This window comes from Zootoca vivipara, chromosome 15 (assembly GCF_963506605.1).
Source record: "Zootoca vivipara chromosome 15, rZooViv1.1, whole genome shotgun sequence".
NCBI lineage: Eukaryota > Metazoa > Chordata > Lepidosauria > Squamata > Lacertidae > Zootoca > Zootoca vivipara.
The window spans coordinates 30,129,082-30,146,440 of NC_083290.1; the positions used below are offsets into that span (position 1 = coordinate 30,129,082).

Genomic DNA, 17,359 nt, shown 5'->3' on the forward strand with positions numbered 1-17,359 from the left:
GTGGCTCCTGTCTTCGCTGCCACACACGCAATTTTTAAAATCCCCCCCTTTTCTTTCCAGCAGGCGCTTATCGAAGACACCTGTCTATTGGGATGGAGAGAGTTCTTGTGCGCGTGCGCCCTTCGCAGGCGCTGACAGGAGGAGGGTGAATGAAGTCCGTGAAATACGGTAAGTCAATGGGCCGCTTCCAGCGAAGCGCGCGTGCAGAAATAGAACGCGGCCGCAGGCTGGCTTCCCCGGAGAGGGAGCAGCGAGCTTTTCCTTTTTGTCCGCAGTCTGGAGGCAAAGCCGAAAAGAAAAAAAAGAAAGAGCCTGTGCGAGAGCACCCGGAAGTTGCAGGGAGAGGGAGCTATACCTAAAAAGGCTCTGCCTTTTTAAAACCGCCCGCCTTTCTCCAAGCAGTGCGGGTTTGTGCTGAAGTCAGTCCTTTAGGGAGCCTGGTCTCAGCGCCTTGGACTGTGCTCAGAAACGGACAGGTAGCGAGCGCTGCTGCTTTAACATTGCACCAACTAGAGTTTCCAAACGTATCTTAGAAGGCAGCCGTCATAACACACATGCTCCTAATGCATAGATATTTTGCATGCAGGTTATGGGTTGGGGCGTTACAGTTAATTAACAGCTGGCGCCCGTGAAAGAGTTTTTGAAACCATCATAGTTACTTAAGCCTGTACAGATAAAGAGCACTTTTTGCATGCAGAAGGCCCCCAAACCATCATGATGTTGTGCCCCACATCTTTAGCCCAATCAATCATTACTGATATCACTTGTTCATCTTTTCATATGCCATTTTGGAAAGATTTTTCGTTTTTGTATCTAACAATTCCATTTCCAACTTGGACTTCTCTATCTGAAAACCTCAAATTCAGTGTCTGACATTTCCACGCAAGTCTTAGAAAGATCCCCGCCTCAAACTTTGGAAAATTGGCACCAGTCAATGTAGACAACACTGAGCTAGGTAAACTTTATAAACCCGACATTATAATAAATCTGACTTTAAGGCAGCTTCTGGTGTTCCTAAATCTGAGCTTTCACAGCAGAGTACAGCCCCATCCATCACTGGGGGAACACTCCCTAGGCCAGGGTTTCTCAAACTTGGGTCGACAGCTGTCTTTGGACTACAATTCCCATCATTCTATTATCTTGCCTGCTAGGGATGATGGGAGTTGTAGTCCAACAACAGCTAGAGACCCAAGTTTGGGAAACCATGTCCTAGCCTAGACAAACCACCCACAGTGCGCCACTTCAATGTAGTGGCAGTAGGAGCATGCTTTTCACCCCCCCCCCGCCCCCATGCCTGCTTCTTCAAATTCAGGGGAGTGAATCCTTCCATGGGGAGTGGTTTTCATTCTTTAAAAAAACAAAAAACCCACAACAAAAAACAATGTCGATCCACTTTAAATAACAGATTGTGTATGGGGATATACTGTGGGACACATTTAGATAGAACCTGTCAAATTTCTCCAAGCCAATGCACCCCTGAATACAGGCAGGCTGTGGAAGGAAGGGGAGGAGGTGGTTATGGCAGCTATGGATAGGAGGAAGAAAGTGTCACAGGGTATAAAAAGATGGGCTTGTGACAGGCATGTTGCCTGCTTTGGGGTATCTTGATATCACACACTGTGAAAGGGGGTGAGAAGCACTTATGGTGCACCACTGATTATGGGAAACAAATTGTGCAATCATAAAAAGAAAGAAAAGAAAAATATGGAAGCCCAGGGACAGGCATCCCCAAACTGCAGCCCTCCAGATGTTTTGGCCTACAATTCCCATGATCCCTATTTAACAGGACCAGTGGTTGGGGAAGATGGGAATTGTAGCCCAAAACATCTGGAGGGCCAAAGTTCTAGGGATGCCTGCCCAAGGACCTCAAGAAAGCAGTTTCATAATTGCTATTTATCTCCTTACACAGGACCACCTAGACAGCTCAAAGTGCAGGATCTTCACTGGGAAGATTTAAATGTGTTTAGGCCCTGAAGAATGTTTGTGGAGTATTCTATAGGGTAAGGGTTTTCCACACCAGGCTGGAGGGGAGGAAAGTCAACAAGAATATACGAAAAGCATCTACTTCTGGAGAGCTGATCAAGTATATGTTTTATCTCATTTAAATGGAGCAGGGTAGAATATTTAAAACAAAAATACATACTTGCTTTGAAATGGAAAAACTGAAGAGTTAAACGAAGAGCAGCCAAGGGGCATATTGAGCACACCAATAAGGTTGCAGCAGCTACCCTGGTAGAGAGGAAGTGGTTGAGGGTAGAAGGCTACAGGATCAACAGGCATACAACACCAAAGAAACATGGACACCTGACACTTTTATTGGTCTAAAGTGAATGTTATACTATATACACACTGCATACATATTGACATGCAACAGGCACAGTATAAATGCAGGCAGGATTCATAGGGTACCTGCATGAACATGTACACAGTGCTTTGGGCACAGGCCCACCAGCCCAGAAGACTTGAGTCATTGCCAGCAAAAGCAACAACGGGGGGCTCATCACCACAGTATGATATGTCAAGCTTGGGGAGGGGGCAAATGCTACAGCCGACATTCACCCAGCCTCTTGGCATCAGCTTCCTCTACCCAAAGGCTGTTGGTGGGTAATAGTCCCCCTGTATGGACCAAAGTGAGTTGCAGATCTCAGTCAATAGTGTCAGGATTGCATAAACAAAGGTCTGTCCAATGGGGAGAGTGCAGCTTTTGCCTTCACATTAAAACAGAAAAAAAGTTTCTGGCACGAGAACTGCTGCTGCAACAGAAGAGAAACCTATTTGGGCAGGGATATGGGGAAGGGCAGTTGCTGTGGAAACTGGACAGCAGGTGAACCAAAAAGGCAGGGAGCAGCTAAAGATTTCTGACAAAAGTCCTAACGGCAAAAAAACCCGAAAACCAAAACAGGCCCATAGAACCCCCACACTTCTCCCCCCACAACTCCACAGTGGTAGCGCAAAAGAGGGAAGGAGCAGGCAGTTTAAAGGTCCTGGGGGTTGTGGAAGCCCAGGCAGGGCCACAATCCAGATCACAGAGTCCCTTCCAACTGCTCTTTTTCTTTCTTCCGCTCTGCCAGCCACTGCTGGATCCGCTCCTTGAGTTCAGTATTTGGTCTGATCTGGTCCATGGTGAGGGGGCTCCGGTTGAAAGGATCAGTCTGGTCACTACAAGGGATAAAACACCAGGAAGCATGTAAAGGAGAGATTAGCTGGTAGCACAGATATGTGGGCAGGAGGCAGTGCCACCAACCTTTGGAGATGGACACATAGGCCTGCCCCCACCCCACCAGATGGATATCAAATCAAGGAGGAAGTCATCTGGCAGAGACCAAGTCTGCCTTTTATTTGACCACAGTTGTGGAAGCCCAACATGGTGCTCTGACAGCCCCCCAATGTGCAGCCATTGCTGTGAGGGAGCATTTTGTAGTGATAGGAATTTGCTTATTTTAGAAAATTGGGTATGCCTGGAATAGTAGAGCTAACTGAGGCAGACCCAGGGATAAATTGGGCTACATTAACACCAAATGACTTGGGGGGGGGGAGGTACTTGGAGCTATAGCCACCTAATGTTTTCCTAGACGAGATAAGCAATCAGTTGTTCAGCCTTGACCCTGACCCCTTCCCATCCTTGTGAATACCTCAGGAGGTGCCTGGCAATTGTTGATCTATCTACAGTGACCCGAGAGGAAGGCAGCAACACCGGGTCCATCATTAAAGTACTCATGATAGGGTCCAGAAATTCATCACAGGCATCCGCGTAGGTCTCCTCTTCCTGCAGTTGGCGGTCTGCAAGGGACTAGAAGAAAGCCCAACAGTTGTTAAGAGAGGTCCCTGCCTGCTCAAGTCAACGGTGGTCTGGATGAAAGAGGGAAACCTCTGCCCGCCACACCCGAGAAGCTGAGCAATGACTGGTTGCCGCCAAGCCTTTGTTTAAGGGCAACAAATGAGAGCAAAGTTATATTCTTGGGCCTGGCTTAGCTCCAGGAAGTGGCAAGGAATGTAATTCTGGCTTATGGAAGGGGCTAATGCTCCCACTACACTCAGTTTTGTTCCCTTGCCTTTCCTTTCATGCAGGGACTTAGTGAAAGCCTACAGCTCAGAGGGTCTCCTCCTTGCACATGCTACTAGGCAGAGAAAGCCTCCTTCCCGCAAGAGAAGCTGCCCAGCTCAAAATGCCAACCGCAGAGGATCAGGCACCAACAAGCAGCTCTCCAAAAAGGAGGGTTCCTTTGTGGAAAGTAGGGAGGAAGCTAGCGCCAGCTCCCGTCCACCACCCCTCACCTTGATCCTCTGTGCCAGGTTGCTAAATGCTACAATCATGTTGCCAGGCTTGTGAATCTTCTTCAGGACTCTGACTGTCTGAGCAAAAAGAGTTGGGGAATACGATCGCCCGTCCTTGGGCACTGTGGCACAAAAGTTGTCCTCGTCCCTGAAAGAGAAGAGGGTTGAGAGAACACTGGGAGTGGCAGGGCCCTTCCACACATTCAAGGAAAGAAGGGAGCTTCTCCACTTTCTTCCCTAGGCAAGCCCAGTCTGCCTTACGGATTTCCACCTTTGGCATTCTCTCGCTCTCTCACACTTCCACAAGCATACCAATGCTCTTGGGCTTGGACAGACCAAAGGCTCAGCTGGCCCTGCCCTCTTTTTGCAACATTGGTCAACAAAATGCTCCAAAAAAGGGAATGATGGAGGAAAGCGTTCACTGATTTTCCCTGATACTCAGAGGGCTGCCGCAGCCACCACCACCAAGTTGCTCTCTCCTTCCCAATACACATACCCCAGATTTAAGTAGATGGTGCAGATGTCAGAAACCAACTGTTGGGGTTTGAAGTCAAACTCGCTGAAGTCTTTGACCTTTAAAGCCCCCATTTTGGGGCCCACCAAGTGCTGCAGGAAGTAGTTGAGCATGGAGATAATGCGCTCAGCCAGGAAGGGGTGCACAAAGAGGGACTTGATCTCTGCAATGTAAACCAGATCTCTGTGAGGTCCCCTGAACAGCCCAGCTCCCCTCCTCACTCCTAGCTGGAGAGTGCTGTCTTTACCTGAAGTCAGGAAGGCCAGGGTCCCAATTGTCTCATTGGACATGATGTTGTGGAAGCGAGCCAGCTGCCCAAACATCTGCAGGCTGGCTTCCTTCTCACGCCGCAGCTCTGTAGACAGGGCATCCCACTCACCCCGGTCCTTCTCAATCTGCTGGATCTTGATCTTACTCAGGTACTGCAGAGCGATTTCAGGTGGGGGAGAAAGGGAGAGAAGGAAGAGGGTGTATGAAGCACACCATAGCTCAGTAGTCCTCTGGCCCATTTTCCACAATCTTCTATTAAGGAGATGGACAGCAGCTGAGAGGGGCAACAGCAACAGATCAGCCAGACTCAATTTCCGGAATGGGCCTCTTTCCTCAACACAGGCCAGATGCAGCCCTCTTAGGCAGGCATGGCAGAATAGAGTTCTCCAGCTCACACCAGCAGAGGAAAGGTTGAGAAAAGGCAGTAGAGCAAGTGATGAACACACAACAGTATTCAGTAGGGGCAGGGGGAATGAATCTTACAAGCATGGGTAATGCAACTGAAGTTGGTCTAAAGCAGTGTTTCCCAAAGTGGGTGGTACCACCCCCAGGGGTGGGGGTGGGATTACTTAGGGGGGTGCTAAGAGGCAAGGGGCATTGGTGGTGGTGGGGCATTGAAGGTGTAAATGACTATCAAACTTTGAAAAGTTTGCATCACTGGATCTTGTTTATCAATTTTGTTGCATTAATTAGACTAAATAGTTTAAATTGGGCTCTGAACAAATGTGCAATTAATTGCTCCTGCTCTGAATTTCGTTGTGTTGTAATTTTCCTTAAAAGGTAAAGGGACCCCTGACCGTTAGGTCCAGTCGCGGACAACTCTGGGGTTGCAGCGCTCATCTCGCTTTACTGGCTGAGGGAGCTGGCGTACAGCTTCTGGGTCATGTGGCCAGCATGACTAAGCCAACCAGAGCAGCGCACGGAAACGCCGTTTACCTTCCCGCCGGAGCGGTATCTATTTATCTACTTGCACTGCATGTTTTCAAACTGCTATGTTGGCAGGAGCTGGGACTGAGTAACGAGCTCACCCCGTCACAGGGATTCGAACTGCCGACCTTCTGATTGGCAAGCCCTAGGCTCTGTGGTTTAACCCACAGCGCCACCCGTGTCCATAGTGGACCGCTATTTCGAATAATGCTTTTTAAAGGGTGGGGGCACTGGGGGTGAAACCATGGAACCGAAGGGGTGGTGACCCAAAAAAGTTAGTGTCTCTACACACACAAACCCTTCAGGAGAAGTGTCTCTACACACACAAACCCTTCAGGAGAACTGGCCTCAGTGCCACAGAGGCTGCCAGAGAAACTTCCTTCCACTCCCTCTCCTGAGCTAGTTTACAATGATCAGTTCAGAGATATCTAATCCTCCGAGAACTTTCAATAACTCTCCCCCCACCCTCTCTCTCACACACAAACAAACACCCTTCCTGGTACTATTAGAGTAACTGCAGGTGGCAATTCCTTTCATGGCTATGAGAAATTCTTGTTTCATAGATTTTGGGACCGTTTTATTTTCCTATTTGGTGCTCCCTCCCATCATCAAAAAATAAATAAAAATGCTTTACCTGAATGGCCTCATCCAACAAGAAGATGGCATCATTCATGAGCAAGTTTAGGAAGCGCAAAAAGAGAGGGGGATTCATTGCTTCTAGGTTCTTTGAGGCATAGTCGGCGAGTGCCTGCAAGAAGAGGGAGGGGGAGAAAGAGATGTTTCCCTCCCAGAGATTATTGCTGTCCTGGCTGAAGCAACTCATGCACCTCCCGAGCCTTACCTTGATGCTTTCCCGGTAGGAATCAATGCCCCACATATACCTGAGGATGGGGTACATAGGCCTGCGATAGTTGAACTTCTGCTCGAACTGATGGGGATCCCCTAGGCAGGGGGAAAAGAACAGGCCAAGCCAAAATGAATGCCAAGATCTGGCAGCACCACAAAACCAAGGAAGGGATGTTTTGCTCACAATATGGCAGGTCCTCCTGCTTTAAAGCTGCATCTTGGCATGACAGTGTGCTACTGAATTTCCAGAGAGAACAGCAAAGGGCTGGCACTTTCCACCCTCCACTTTCATGATTTACACTCAAGAAAAAGCAGAGCCATGAATGGTACAGGGAGAGACGTCACCCATGTCTGGTGCAGAATAAGGTGCTCAGAGGACTTGGGAGAAAAGGAAAAACCCCTTGCCCCTGAGCACTGCTATCACATATGCAAAGCACGGGACTGGGAAGATGGCTCTGTTGAGCAGGAATGGAAATGGCAGCAGCTCAAGGAGGAGGAAGAAGATGAAAGTGGCAATGCTAGAGCAAGGTCCCTCTTTCCCACCTCCTCCTTACCAGTGAATTCAATGTCCACAAAGACCTTGATGAGCGCCTCAGCAAGGTAGGCAGCATGCTGGTAGGAGCAGAAGACCCTCTTGCGATGGAAGACACTGGAGACAAGGGGATTCTGCACCTGGTCCATGTGAGGCATTACAGCCTCTAACACTTCAGCCAGCTTGGCTCGCAGGTGTGGGTTCTTCATCCTGCAGGAGGGCAAATGATGATCAACCACCTGGGAGGACATTCAAGGATGACTGTTAGCCCTGCCATCATATCCCAGAAGCTTTGCTTCTTAGTGGCTTCCTCGTTGTCTGCTGTTGACCACAATTCAGAGACACCGACTGGGGCAGAACTTGGAAGATGCCAGAACCATGAGGCAAGTGCCCTAACTTCTGCAAGTGTTACCTGATTTCTTCTTGGCTCAAGTGGAAATGTGGGATTTGATCTCCTAAAACCCCAAAAGCTTGGACACTGAGGACCTTAGAGGCTAACCCTATAATCAGCAGGGGAAGCCCTGCTGGTGGTGTCATTGCTGGCGGTGACCCAAAACATGACCTTCTTTAGTGGCAGTTACCCTTTAGTGGAATACCCTCCCTTGTGAGCTTCATTAGTCTTCCTCGCAATCAACTTTTAGGGAAAAAAAATTAAACGTTCCTATTTGCCCTGGCATTTCTTGGCTGAAAGTCTTGTCCCTAGTAACCTTGAAATTATTAGTTTGAGTGTAGGTAATTAATTTTAGGCATTTTTAACTGTTCTTAGAAGTTTCAGTTGCACTGTTTGAGTACTAACATGCTTGCCATCCTGGGCTCCTTTGGAGGAAGGTGCATGATATAAATTTAATAAACAAATAAACAAAAATAAATAGCTATCTCACAATGCAGCAGTCAATGTAGTTGTTAGAGCAAGGGTGGGGAACCTCCAACCTCCTGACCAAACATGGACCTGTAGGTATCTTTAGGCCTGCCAGGCCATTTTCAGAAAGCCATACCCAACACCTGACAGGTAAGGGCAGGACTTCAAAGCCCCCAGTTGTTCCTTTGACAGAGAAAGGGTCTCAAGCTGACAGTCTCTGTTCAAGAATACAGAGGGAGGCAGAACAGGAAGCCATTACCAGCTGCCTGAATGGCTTAAGATTTCTGCACTGGCCTGGTCTTCCGTGCTAAGGTATAGGAGCTGTAGCATCACTGCCTGGCTCAAAGGGGATTGATTTGATCTGGCCATAACCTCTCTCCCTGCCTTGGTACTCCCAAATATTTACTGGTGACCACCCTTGAAGCCTGGATGAAGGGAGATGAGGTGGACAAGTGGCTGGAGAGGCCATTACCTGTCCACATCCCCAGTGAAGATAGTCACAAAATGAAGGATGTGCTCCAGGGAATCAGCTGACGTTTCCAGAAGATCATCAGCAAAGCGGCGCAAGAATATGAAGAAGTCACCCAAGTTGTCAGCAAAAAATTCTGCAAATACAAAGCTCCAAATGAGGTGCTTGCTGGGAGAATGTTCAGGCCCAGACCTTGATCAGATATAAAGAACTCAATAGTACAAAGACTCCTCTGGAACAGGACGGCATTTTAGCTTCTCCAAAGTCAATAAGCAGGTCAAACTAAACATACTCCAAGACACCACAGCCTGGCCTTGCCTAAAGCTCACAGGAAGAGAAACCTATATGTCAACATGGAAGGTGTTGGAAATGGATGCACACTTGTAGCTATTTCACATCTAAGGATAGAGACAGATGTGTTTGTGTGTCACCATCCATTTCACTGTCTCTCTAAGTTTAGCTTTTTAGGTAGCATACACCATCCCTGCCAGCAAGACAGACACCTCTTCTGGAGTTGTACATCTTTCTGGCACTAAGGGAGAAGGTCCCTAAGATGTAGCAGGGGAATCTTTTAGAGCAATGTGGAATCTGTACAGCAAGTGATGTCCGATTTTGTGTGGTGTCCTGGGAAGAACAGCTTTTTTTCTTTTGGAAAAGATGCATTTGTCCTTAATTGCAAAGACAAGCCTAAAACCACCTGGGCCTTCAGTGCCTGCTCGTGGGGGGCTTCCAGGTCTGGTGTTTTTGCTGCCGGCGTAATTCTCAGGCCCTCTTATACATCAGCATATCTTCCCTTCACAACTCCAGAAGCCTCAACCTTCCATCTCTAGCGTGGAACTAGAGACTGCACACAAGCACAGCCAATGCAATGTTTTGTCCCAATTATTTCAGTGATTCTGTGTGGATTTTTTTGGGGTTGCCAGACTTAAGAATCCTAGACCATGGTCACCACTGCCACCTACCTACCTACCCAAGGATGCTGTAATAAGCCAGCTAGGCCTGCTCCAGAGAGAGCAGAACTAAAGGCCCCTGCTTGTAAACTATTTCGCTCCATCCCAGAACTTTTCTAGGTCTACTAAACCCTGATGAAAACTACAAAAGGGTATATTTTATAATTCTCTAGATGCCCTTCAGTCAAGGGTGCTCTTAACTTTCAGGAAACTGCTGGAGGAAAAGAGGTGTTCAAAACCTTGGGATGCCGTCATAGGCCAAAGAGATAAGCCCAACATTTCCAAAGGGGAAGCCCCTTGCTGGTCACCTGGGACATAGGCCAGAGCATTCTTCTCCACCTCAGACAGAGGGAACGTCAGGTCTACCAGCTCGGTCCCTTGGTTTCCAATGGCCAGCTGGACCAGGAGAATAGCCATGGAGACCTGCAGGTGAAGACAGTTCTGCAACATCTGTGGCTCTGTCATAGCTGTTTTGGTGGAGAGATAGATGGTCATGAGACGCTCAAACTGCTCCCGAAGGTTGTCTGCTGAAGGGCTGGAGCTCTGCTGAGCCTCTCGCCAGGCCACCTGCAGCCGGTGAAGGCTTTGGTTTAGTTTGATCATCTGGTCATGCAACCTGTACAAGCAACAGAAATACATACATTAACCAGAAGGACAGGAGCAAAGTGGGGTGTACAAGATAGTCTCTGTAAGTATGGGGGGGTGTCTAAGGCTCCCCCATTGAACTAGAGATGCGAAAAATTCAGGTTTCCCAGGAACAGAACTAATTCTCTCTGCTGGATCACACAAGCAGCAAACTGGAACAAACTACTGCATCCAGAGGCTTTTTTGCAATCCTTTGTTTGATAGCTGCTTTGATTTGAGGGGGCTTCCACGTCAAGGAGGGGTGCTTCAAGGGGACAGCTGGAAATCATGTGCATTGGCTTTACTACTTTAGGGTCTTCTTTATAGCAGTAAAATCTCCTTTCTCCAAACCAATGTCTGCTTAAACAAATTTGATTGGGGTGCTCTCACATCCCTGTTCTCGTTACAGGCTTTGCCTGTCAGTAGGATATCTCAGGTCACCTCAGTTGCAAAGGCGGCCAACCAGGCTTTTACAGCCCAATCCTGCTGTGGGCAAATTTTCAGTCTTTAAGGAAGAGGCCCAGGTGGCGCTGTGGGACCCAGGTGGCGCTGTGGGACTCTGTGGTTAAACCACAGAGCCTAGGGCTTGCTGATCAGAAGGTTGGCGGTTCGAATCCCTGTGACGGGGTGAGCTCCCGTTGCTTGGTCCCAGCTCCTGCCAACCTAGCAGTTCAAAAGCACGTCAAAATGCAAGTAGATAAATAGGAACCGCTACAGCGGGAAGGTAAACGGCGTTTCCATGTGCTGCTCTGGTTTGCCAGAAGCGGCTTTGTCATGCTGGCCACATGACCTGGAAGCTACACGCCGGCTCCCTCGGCCAATAATGCGAGATGAGCGCGCAACCCCAGAGTCGGTCACGACTGGACCTAATGGTCAGGGGTCCCTTTACCTTTACCTTTAAGGAAGAGGCACTTGCAAGGCCTTGCCAATCCCCCACACCCATACACCCTCTGGAGGCAGTACCTGTGAAATCCTAAATGGAGGGTATACTGGGTCAACACCAAGTTCTCCGTCACGAGGTTGTAGCTGGGGGCAAACTCTGGCTCCTGCTCAGTTGTGGCTGGGATCAAGCAGGTTTCTTTCTCCAAACCTTGAAGGAAGTTAACAGGAATTGCTTCCCCACCAAGCAACACCTACCAGGAGGATGCCAGAGCCAATGGGAGCACTCTGGTTTCCTCTAACTATTCCTCTGCCCTTGGCCAGCAGCCTCCTCCCTTACAGGCTGCCTTGCCAAGGGTATGAGGACAAGATTTCGGCACCTGCAAAGTTGTGGCTCACCTTTCATATGCACATTCTTGCTCCGCTGCTCTTCCTCATTCAGCTCTTTCAGCGCACAGTAGGTAGGGTCAAATGTGAGGAGCCGGGGAGATCTGGGCTTACAAAAGGGCTGGCATAGCCTGAGGAGGGCGGCCCCCAAGTTCAGGAAGAAGGCATCCGAGGCATACATCTGGAGGAAAATCTCTGGCATCTGGTTGGCCCATATCTTCGTGCGGCCTGCATTAGCATGGAGACAGTTTCCCAGCCAGGACAGGATTCGGTGCTTTGTTTGTGGTGATAGCTGCAGCAGGTTCTTGAGCATCTGGTAGATCTTCTCATGGAACTGAGCCATGAACTGTTGCCAAAACATCAGAAGTCTTAAGATGTGTACAACACGAACACACTTGCTCAGTCAACTTAAAGTGGGATCTTCCACATGCAGTGTCTGTGCTCTACCCACTGAGCTATGTTGCCTCTCTCCTAAATTCCATAACTTTCAGCAGTCTTCTCAAATACCCCAAGCATCATGAATTTCCTGCGGAGGTTTTCACTATACTTTGATGTTGACAATCTGTGACTTAAGGAACAACCAAGAACCCACCAAATCACACTAGAAAGATAAGTTTAAGAGAGAGAAGCTGCCATTTTCCACTGCTTCCCCCTCTACTCTGCCTGGTTAAGCTACACTGGTATGAAACGTGCACATCCACCCACCTGATGGATGTTGGATTCCTGCACCTTGATCTCCTGAGGGCTGGACCGAGAGGGATTCAAGAAGTAATCGTGGTTCTCTACCACACCTGGGGTCTTCAACAAGCATGAGATGCTCAAGATAGCTCCCAGCAAAGTCTTCTGGTAGAGCTGCCCGTTGGCTGGGTCCTTTGGCTGGATGTACTCTACAAAAACCTGAACAAACAGAAATAGAAGGTACTGCTAGTCAGCCAGTACTGTACAGGGTAAGCCCTGATGTAAGTTGTGGAATGAAGGACACCCTTTTATGGAATGATGGCTCTGCCATATTGGCCAGCCTATCATTGATGCATGTTGCAACCACGGCACAGAATCAGGAAGGCCATTCTCCCTTCACAGTGAAGAGAACAAGCAACTATCCCTCTACCCAGGAGGGAGGCTGAAGATGGCCATGACTGATTGGTTTGCTGCTCCCTGGCACCCTGAAGAGAGGCTAGCCAAATGCTCACTTTCGCTATATCTTTCTGCCTAGTGAAGTACAGGAGCATGTCCAGGTAGGAGTATAGCAGGATCTGGCAAAGGTGCAGCTCTCGGATCCGTCCCAAGAGGATATCGAAGACAGGCACCATTACTTCCTCAAAGGTCCTCACTTCCTCATCCATGGTGAGGACTTCTATGACTTCCTCCAGGAACTCAGTTACATCTTCAAAGCCTACAGTAAGAGAGTAGGAGAGAAGTGAACACCCAGACATTTATTCATTCACACACACAGAAATATACAGATACCCCAACACATTTATAACTGTAATAAAAAGGTGGGATATCTTTGAGGGACCTCCTGCAGTTGTAGCCCGTTAACAACTTCTAGGGTGCCCAGCTCTGCCTCTTTAACTTACATGCTCCTCTAAGGGACTCCAGCATCAAGTCCACTAGCTGCTCATAGACATTTTGGTTGATATAGATCTCCGGGGTGAGGAGGACCGTGCGAGTGTTGGACACGGAAAGGTTTCGGCAGCGCATGGCAAAGGGCAACAGGTTCTCTGGCACTTTGGTAATCTAGGAGAACAGAGGAGAGCACTTTGTCTCTGGTCTGCTGGTCTGCTCTGCTCAGGCAGTCAGACTTGCTGACAGGGATGTGGGGCATTGACCCACCTCCTCCTTTGCCCTCTGGAAGCTGGCAAAGAGGTAGCGAAATATGTGCTTCTCCCCTGCATCTCTTTCAGCTGATAGATTCTGTATGCCAGCCGAGGTCATGTGAATCAGGTGATTCCCTGGTTCAGGGAGGAGTAGCCGGGTAAAGAGAGCCTGGAGAGACATGCCAAGTCAAACATAAATGGTCAGTACACAACCCTGCCCACCCACCAGCCACACAGAGCAAGTGCCCAGCTATGTATCAAAAACACACAGTAAGACCCGAAGGCCATCCAAGACAATCCCTGTGGCTAAGGCCAGATCCTTCACCCACATTATCATGAGCTGCAAGCAAATGGGTGATAGGATTCAGGCACCCAGCTCAGACAAGTCTGTTTGATTAAACAAGAAGTCCAAAATGCAACGTTGGTGGCTCTAGAACAGGGGTGGCTAACTTGTGCCCCTCCAGATGTTGTTGGACTATAACTCCCATCAGCCCCAAACCAGTATGGCTAGTGGTTGAGGATTATTCAAGTTAAAATCCAACAACATTTGCAGGTCCATAGGTTAGCCAGCCCTACTCTAGAAAGTGAGCACTACAAAAGGAGAGAAGGCAAATGTCTTCCATTCACAAGACTGATCCACCTGAAGGGTCCTTCAAGAACATCAGCACAGAGAACAGTGTGTCCTGAAGGGCAAAGCCTGCATCCTTCACCAAGGCTCATGGATGTTCTGCCAGGCAGAAAAATCAACTGCATTTGCATGTGCACAGATACCTGCTCCACATTCTCCATGTCAAGCCAATCCTGATCCTCCAAGTCTGTTGCCATTTCCTCCAAGTACACACAGCGTGCAGGAATCCCATTGCCACTTTTGAGATTGGGGTCACCTGCAGGTTGGGAATCATCAAACCAGCAACATCAGTAACACTACAAGCATGAATCTGTGTCCCTACAAGCGCCCAACCCATACATCATCCTCCCGCCCCACCTTCTTATTTATTTTATTTTATTTTATTTTAATTTTATTATTTTATTTTATTTATATACCACCCTCTACCCAGAAATCTCTGGGCGGTTCACAGAACAAAATCAAAATATATAATCAAAATAAAAACAACTACCCAATAACCCCCCTCCCTAGTTTGGCAGACGTTAACTTCATTTTTCCTTTATTTTTATCAGTTCACTGGGGAAGAGGAAGGGAGAGATTTAAGCTTTGTTTTATTGAGTGCCAGTGGCACAGCACATGCCTGAAGGGACACAGCCATTCCAGCATTTTAGAACTCTTGAGAGACTTTTAAGGCAACTGATGCACATGGGGATCCAAGCTTGAGGGGTTCTCTTGCCCCACACAAATCATTGTGCAGCAGAATAGAGCAGCACTATTACAGGAAACACTACTACCTGCCACCACACTTGGTGTGTCAGGAAAGCATTTATACAGTGACAAGCACAGTGTAAGAGAAACCAAACCCAGCCAAGTTCTTCTTTAGGAGATTCTGCAGCACATAGTACAGCAAAAGGTGTTACAAGTGGAAGATTATCTGTGTTGAGTCTACAGCCACCATAGAAAACTGCAGCCCTACTCTTAGTAAGCTGCAAAAACCCTAGTATAACTGAGAGTTCCTCCTAGTCTGGATCCCAGGAACTAACGCCCCATACTCACTGTTGTCAAGCGTGATCAGGAAGATTCTCTGGATCATGTGGTTGATGTTGAGCTGCTCACAGAGCTCCTGCTGGGAACGGAATGAGCGGCTGATCTCAGCCACAGAGTAGTCACAATCATCCAGGCTTTCAGACACGCTGTTGTCAGAATCATCTTGGCTGGCCGAGGTTTCCTCCACTGGAGAAGTAAAACTAGTTAAGAAGCAGCCTAACTTGGCCCCACCAGGCACCAGCCACGCAACCTGGCCTTTTGCCCTGGAGGGCTCTGCGTCAAGAAGAAGGAGGGACCAGCATGGCCTATGCCTCAGATTTGGCTTCTTGATAAGGTGTCAGGCACCAGGCAAATACAGCTACCAGCCACAAAGTCAGCTTATCACAAATCACAAACATATTGTTGTCGCCTCTAGAAAACACATGTAGGCTGGTTGCCAGCCCCACATGGGTACCATTTGTACCTTATCACCCAAACACAATTTGTTTGCCTAGCCAGGCCAGTCAAGACACAAAAAGGCTGCCTCAGTGACTATCCCACCACCACGAACTGTCTCTGCTCTTCCAAAGATTTGCACAAGCTGAAGCAGAGAAAAAACCTTTCCAGCCTGGGGTTAAGCCAGTGAAAAATTGAGGATTTCAGCATCTACTAGATTTTATCCATTTTAATCCAATTCTTCTTTGTACCAATTCCTTAAAATCCGGATTAGTTTTTGCAATCTATGGTTACTGATGCCCAACTTTTGGTGGGTAACTTTTGTCGTTTAAAATAAGGACAAGGAGGGGTGGGGGTACAGATAAGATCACTCAAGTGCTTTCACCAATGCCTCCACGTGGGATTCAACCTTCGATCTGACCCAATGTTTCCTAGGCCAGGGGCGTCAACCCCTCCCCCCCAAAGCGAGGCCGCCTCTCCCCCTCTCACCAACGGGCGGCGTCACTTGCTGTTGCTTCTGGATCTCGGCGAAGTGCTTGGCGTCGGCGACGGAGCCGAAGAGGGCGGCGAAGGGGTTACTGGAGATACTGTTGTTGTTCTCCTGGTCGGTCATTTCCCCGCCAGGCGAACTCCATCCAGGGCTGGGGACCAAAGCGAGAGAAGGGCCTCAGAGGCCGACTCAGAAGCCCTCTTTCCAGGGCCCGAGGAGGGAGCCTAGGAAGGCCCGACGCCGCTGACCCGCAGCTGCGGCAGAAGCGCCGAGCCAGGAGGCGACGGTGACGGCGGCTCCCGCACACGGAGGGCCTCCCGGCTGGGCCGAACAACCTGCACCGCACCAAGGCTTCCCCAAATCAGGGCAACCCCACCGGCCTGGCCTGGTCCTTCCAGCCCAAGGCTCGGAGCGACAGGACTCGCCGCTTCTTCGCCTGCTTACCGGTCCGCGACCGCTTCGATGCCACTTCCCAGTCAGTCAACTTGACAACGCGTGACGCCACTGGATCGCGCCAATACGTCATCGTAGAGGGTCGGAAGCGGGCCCCACCAATGGAAGAAGGGAAGGCGGGAACGCATGGGGGCGGGGCGGGGGGAAAGAGAGAAATTAGAGCCACAGAGATAGGAAAAAGAAAGAGAGGACTACGTGGTTCTGTTCCTAGCTCGCTTTCCCGTTTCCCGTTTTGAGATGTGTAAAATCCAAGATCATACAGCTATTGACTGGGCAGCAGCCATCCGTTGCACTACGCCCCGAAGGTAGCAGAAGACCCAGGTGTCGCCTCGTAGGAAACGTTTGCTTCTCCCACAACCCGCCACCCGTAAATTCCAGTATTTGCAAAATTAGCCAACACCAATTCTAAAACAAATACATTCTGCCGTCCTCATGCCGCAAGCATAGCTGTCAAGTTCTCCCTTTTTTTTAAAGGGAAATTCCTTTATGCTGAATAGGCTTCCTCGCGAGAAAAGGGAAAACTTGACAGCTATGCGCAAGTTGTAGAAAGGGGGCTGCGGCCGAAGGATCACATCTCGTGAAAGGCTTGCAGGGCCGTTTGCTCTGAATAGGGACAGCTGGGAGGGTGAAATCGTCCCCTCTGACTCGCAACAGCCCTCCTGGCAGGGGGTCCCTGGTCACAAGTCATCCCCCGCCCCCGCTTACAGCCATGATGATGTGTGTATCATATCCCTGCTATTGCAACTGAGGGTGATGTATCCGAGGAAGTGGCCTCTTGTCCCCGAAAGGTTATAGCATAAGGATATTTGTTGGAACATGAGGAGCCACGAGCCTCTTTGTTGCTTTTTGCTTGCAATAACTGCTCCGAAGGTTCTTTAAACTGTAAACACTTTGAAATCGTAGCTCTGTAATAGGATCAGATTGACCGTTCACGTTCCTGAAGGCGGGGCTTCCTGGCTGTATTTGAAGCCTTGCTTT

At 49.0% G+C, this 17,359-nt stretch overlaps 1 protein-coding gene across 1 annotated transcript; it reads right to left on the reverse strand.

Moving 5' to 3' along the window:
- Positions 1–662: 662 nt before the first annotated feature.
- Positions 663–16,435, reverse strand: UBE4A (ubiquitination factor E4A). The gene is made up of 20 exons (XM_035139651.2): positions 16,373–16,435; positions 15,928–16,079; positions 15,013–15,189; positions 14,121–14,233; positions 13,366–13,518; positions 13,110–13,269; positions 12,723–12,925; positions 12,238–12,429; positions 11,545–11,878; positions 11,230–11,356; positions 9,951–10,258; positions 8,696–8,828; positions 7,387–7,574; positions 6,828–6,928; positions 6,621–6,734; positions 5,037–5,211; positions 4,772–4,952; positions 4,276–4,423; positions 3,633–3,790; positions 663–3,159 (listed from the first exon to the last, which is right to left on the reverse strand). The coding sequence occupies exons 2-20, from the start codon at positions 16,049–16,051 to the stop codon at positions 3,024–3,026; spliced, it is 3,225 nt and encodes a 1,074-aa protein (XP_034995542.2). The 5' UTR covers positions 16,052–16,079; positions 16,373–16,435; the 3' UTR covers positions 663–3,023.
- Positions 16,436–17,359: the final 924 nt, after the last annotated feature.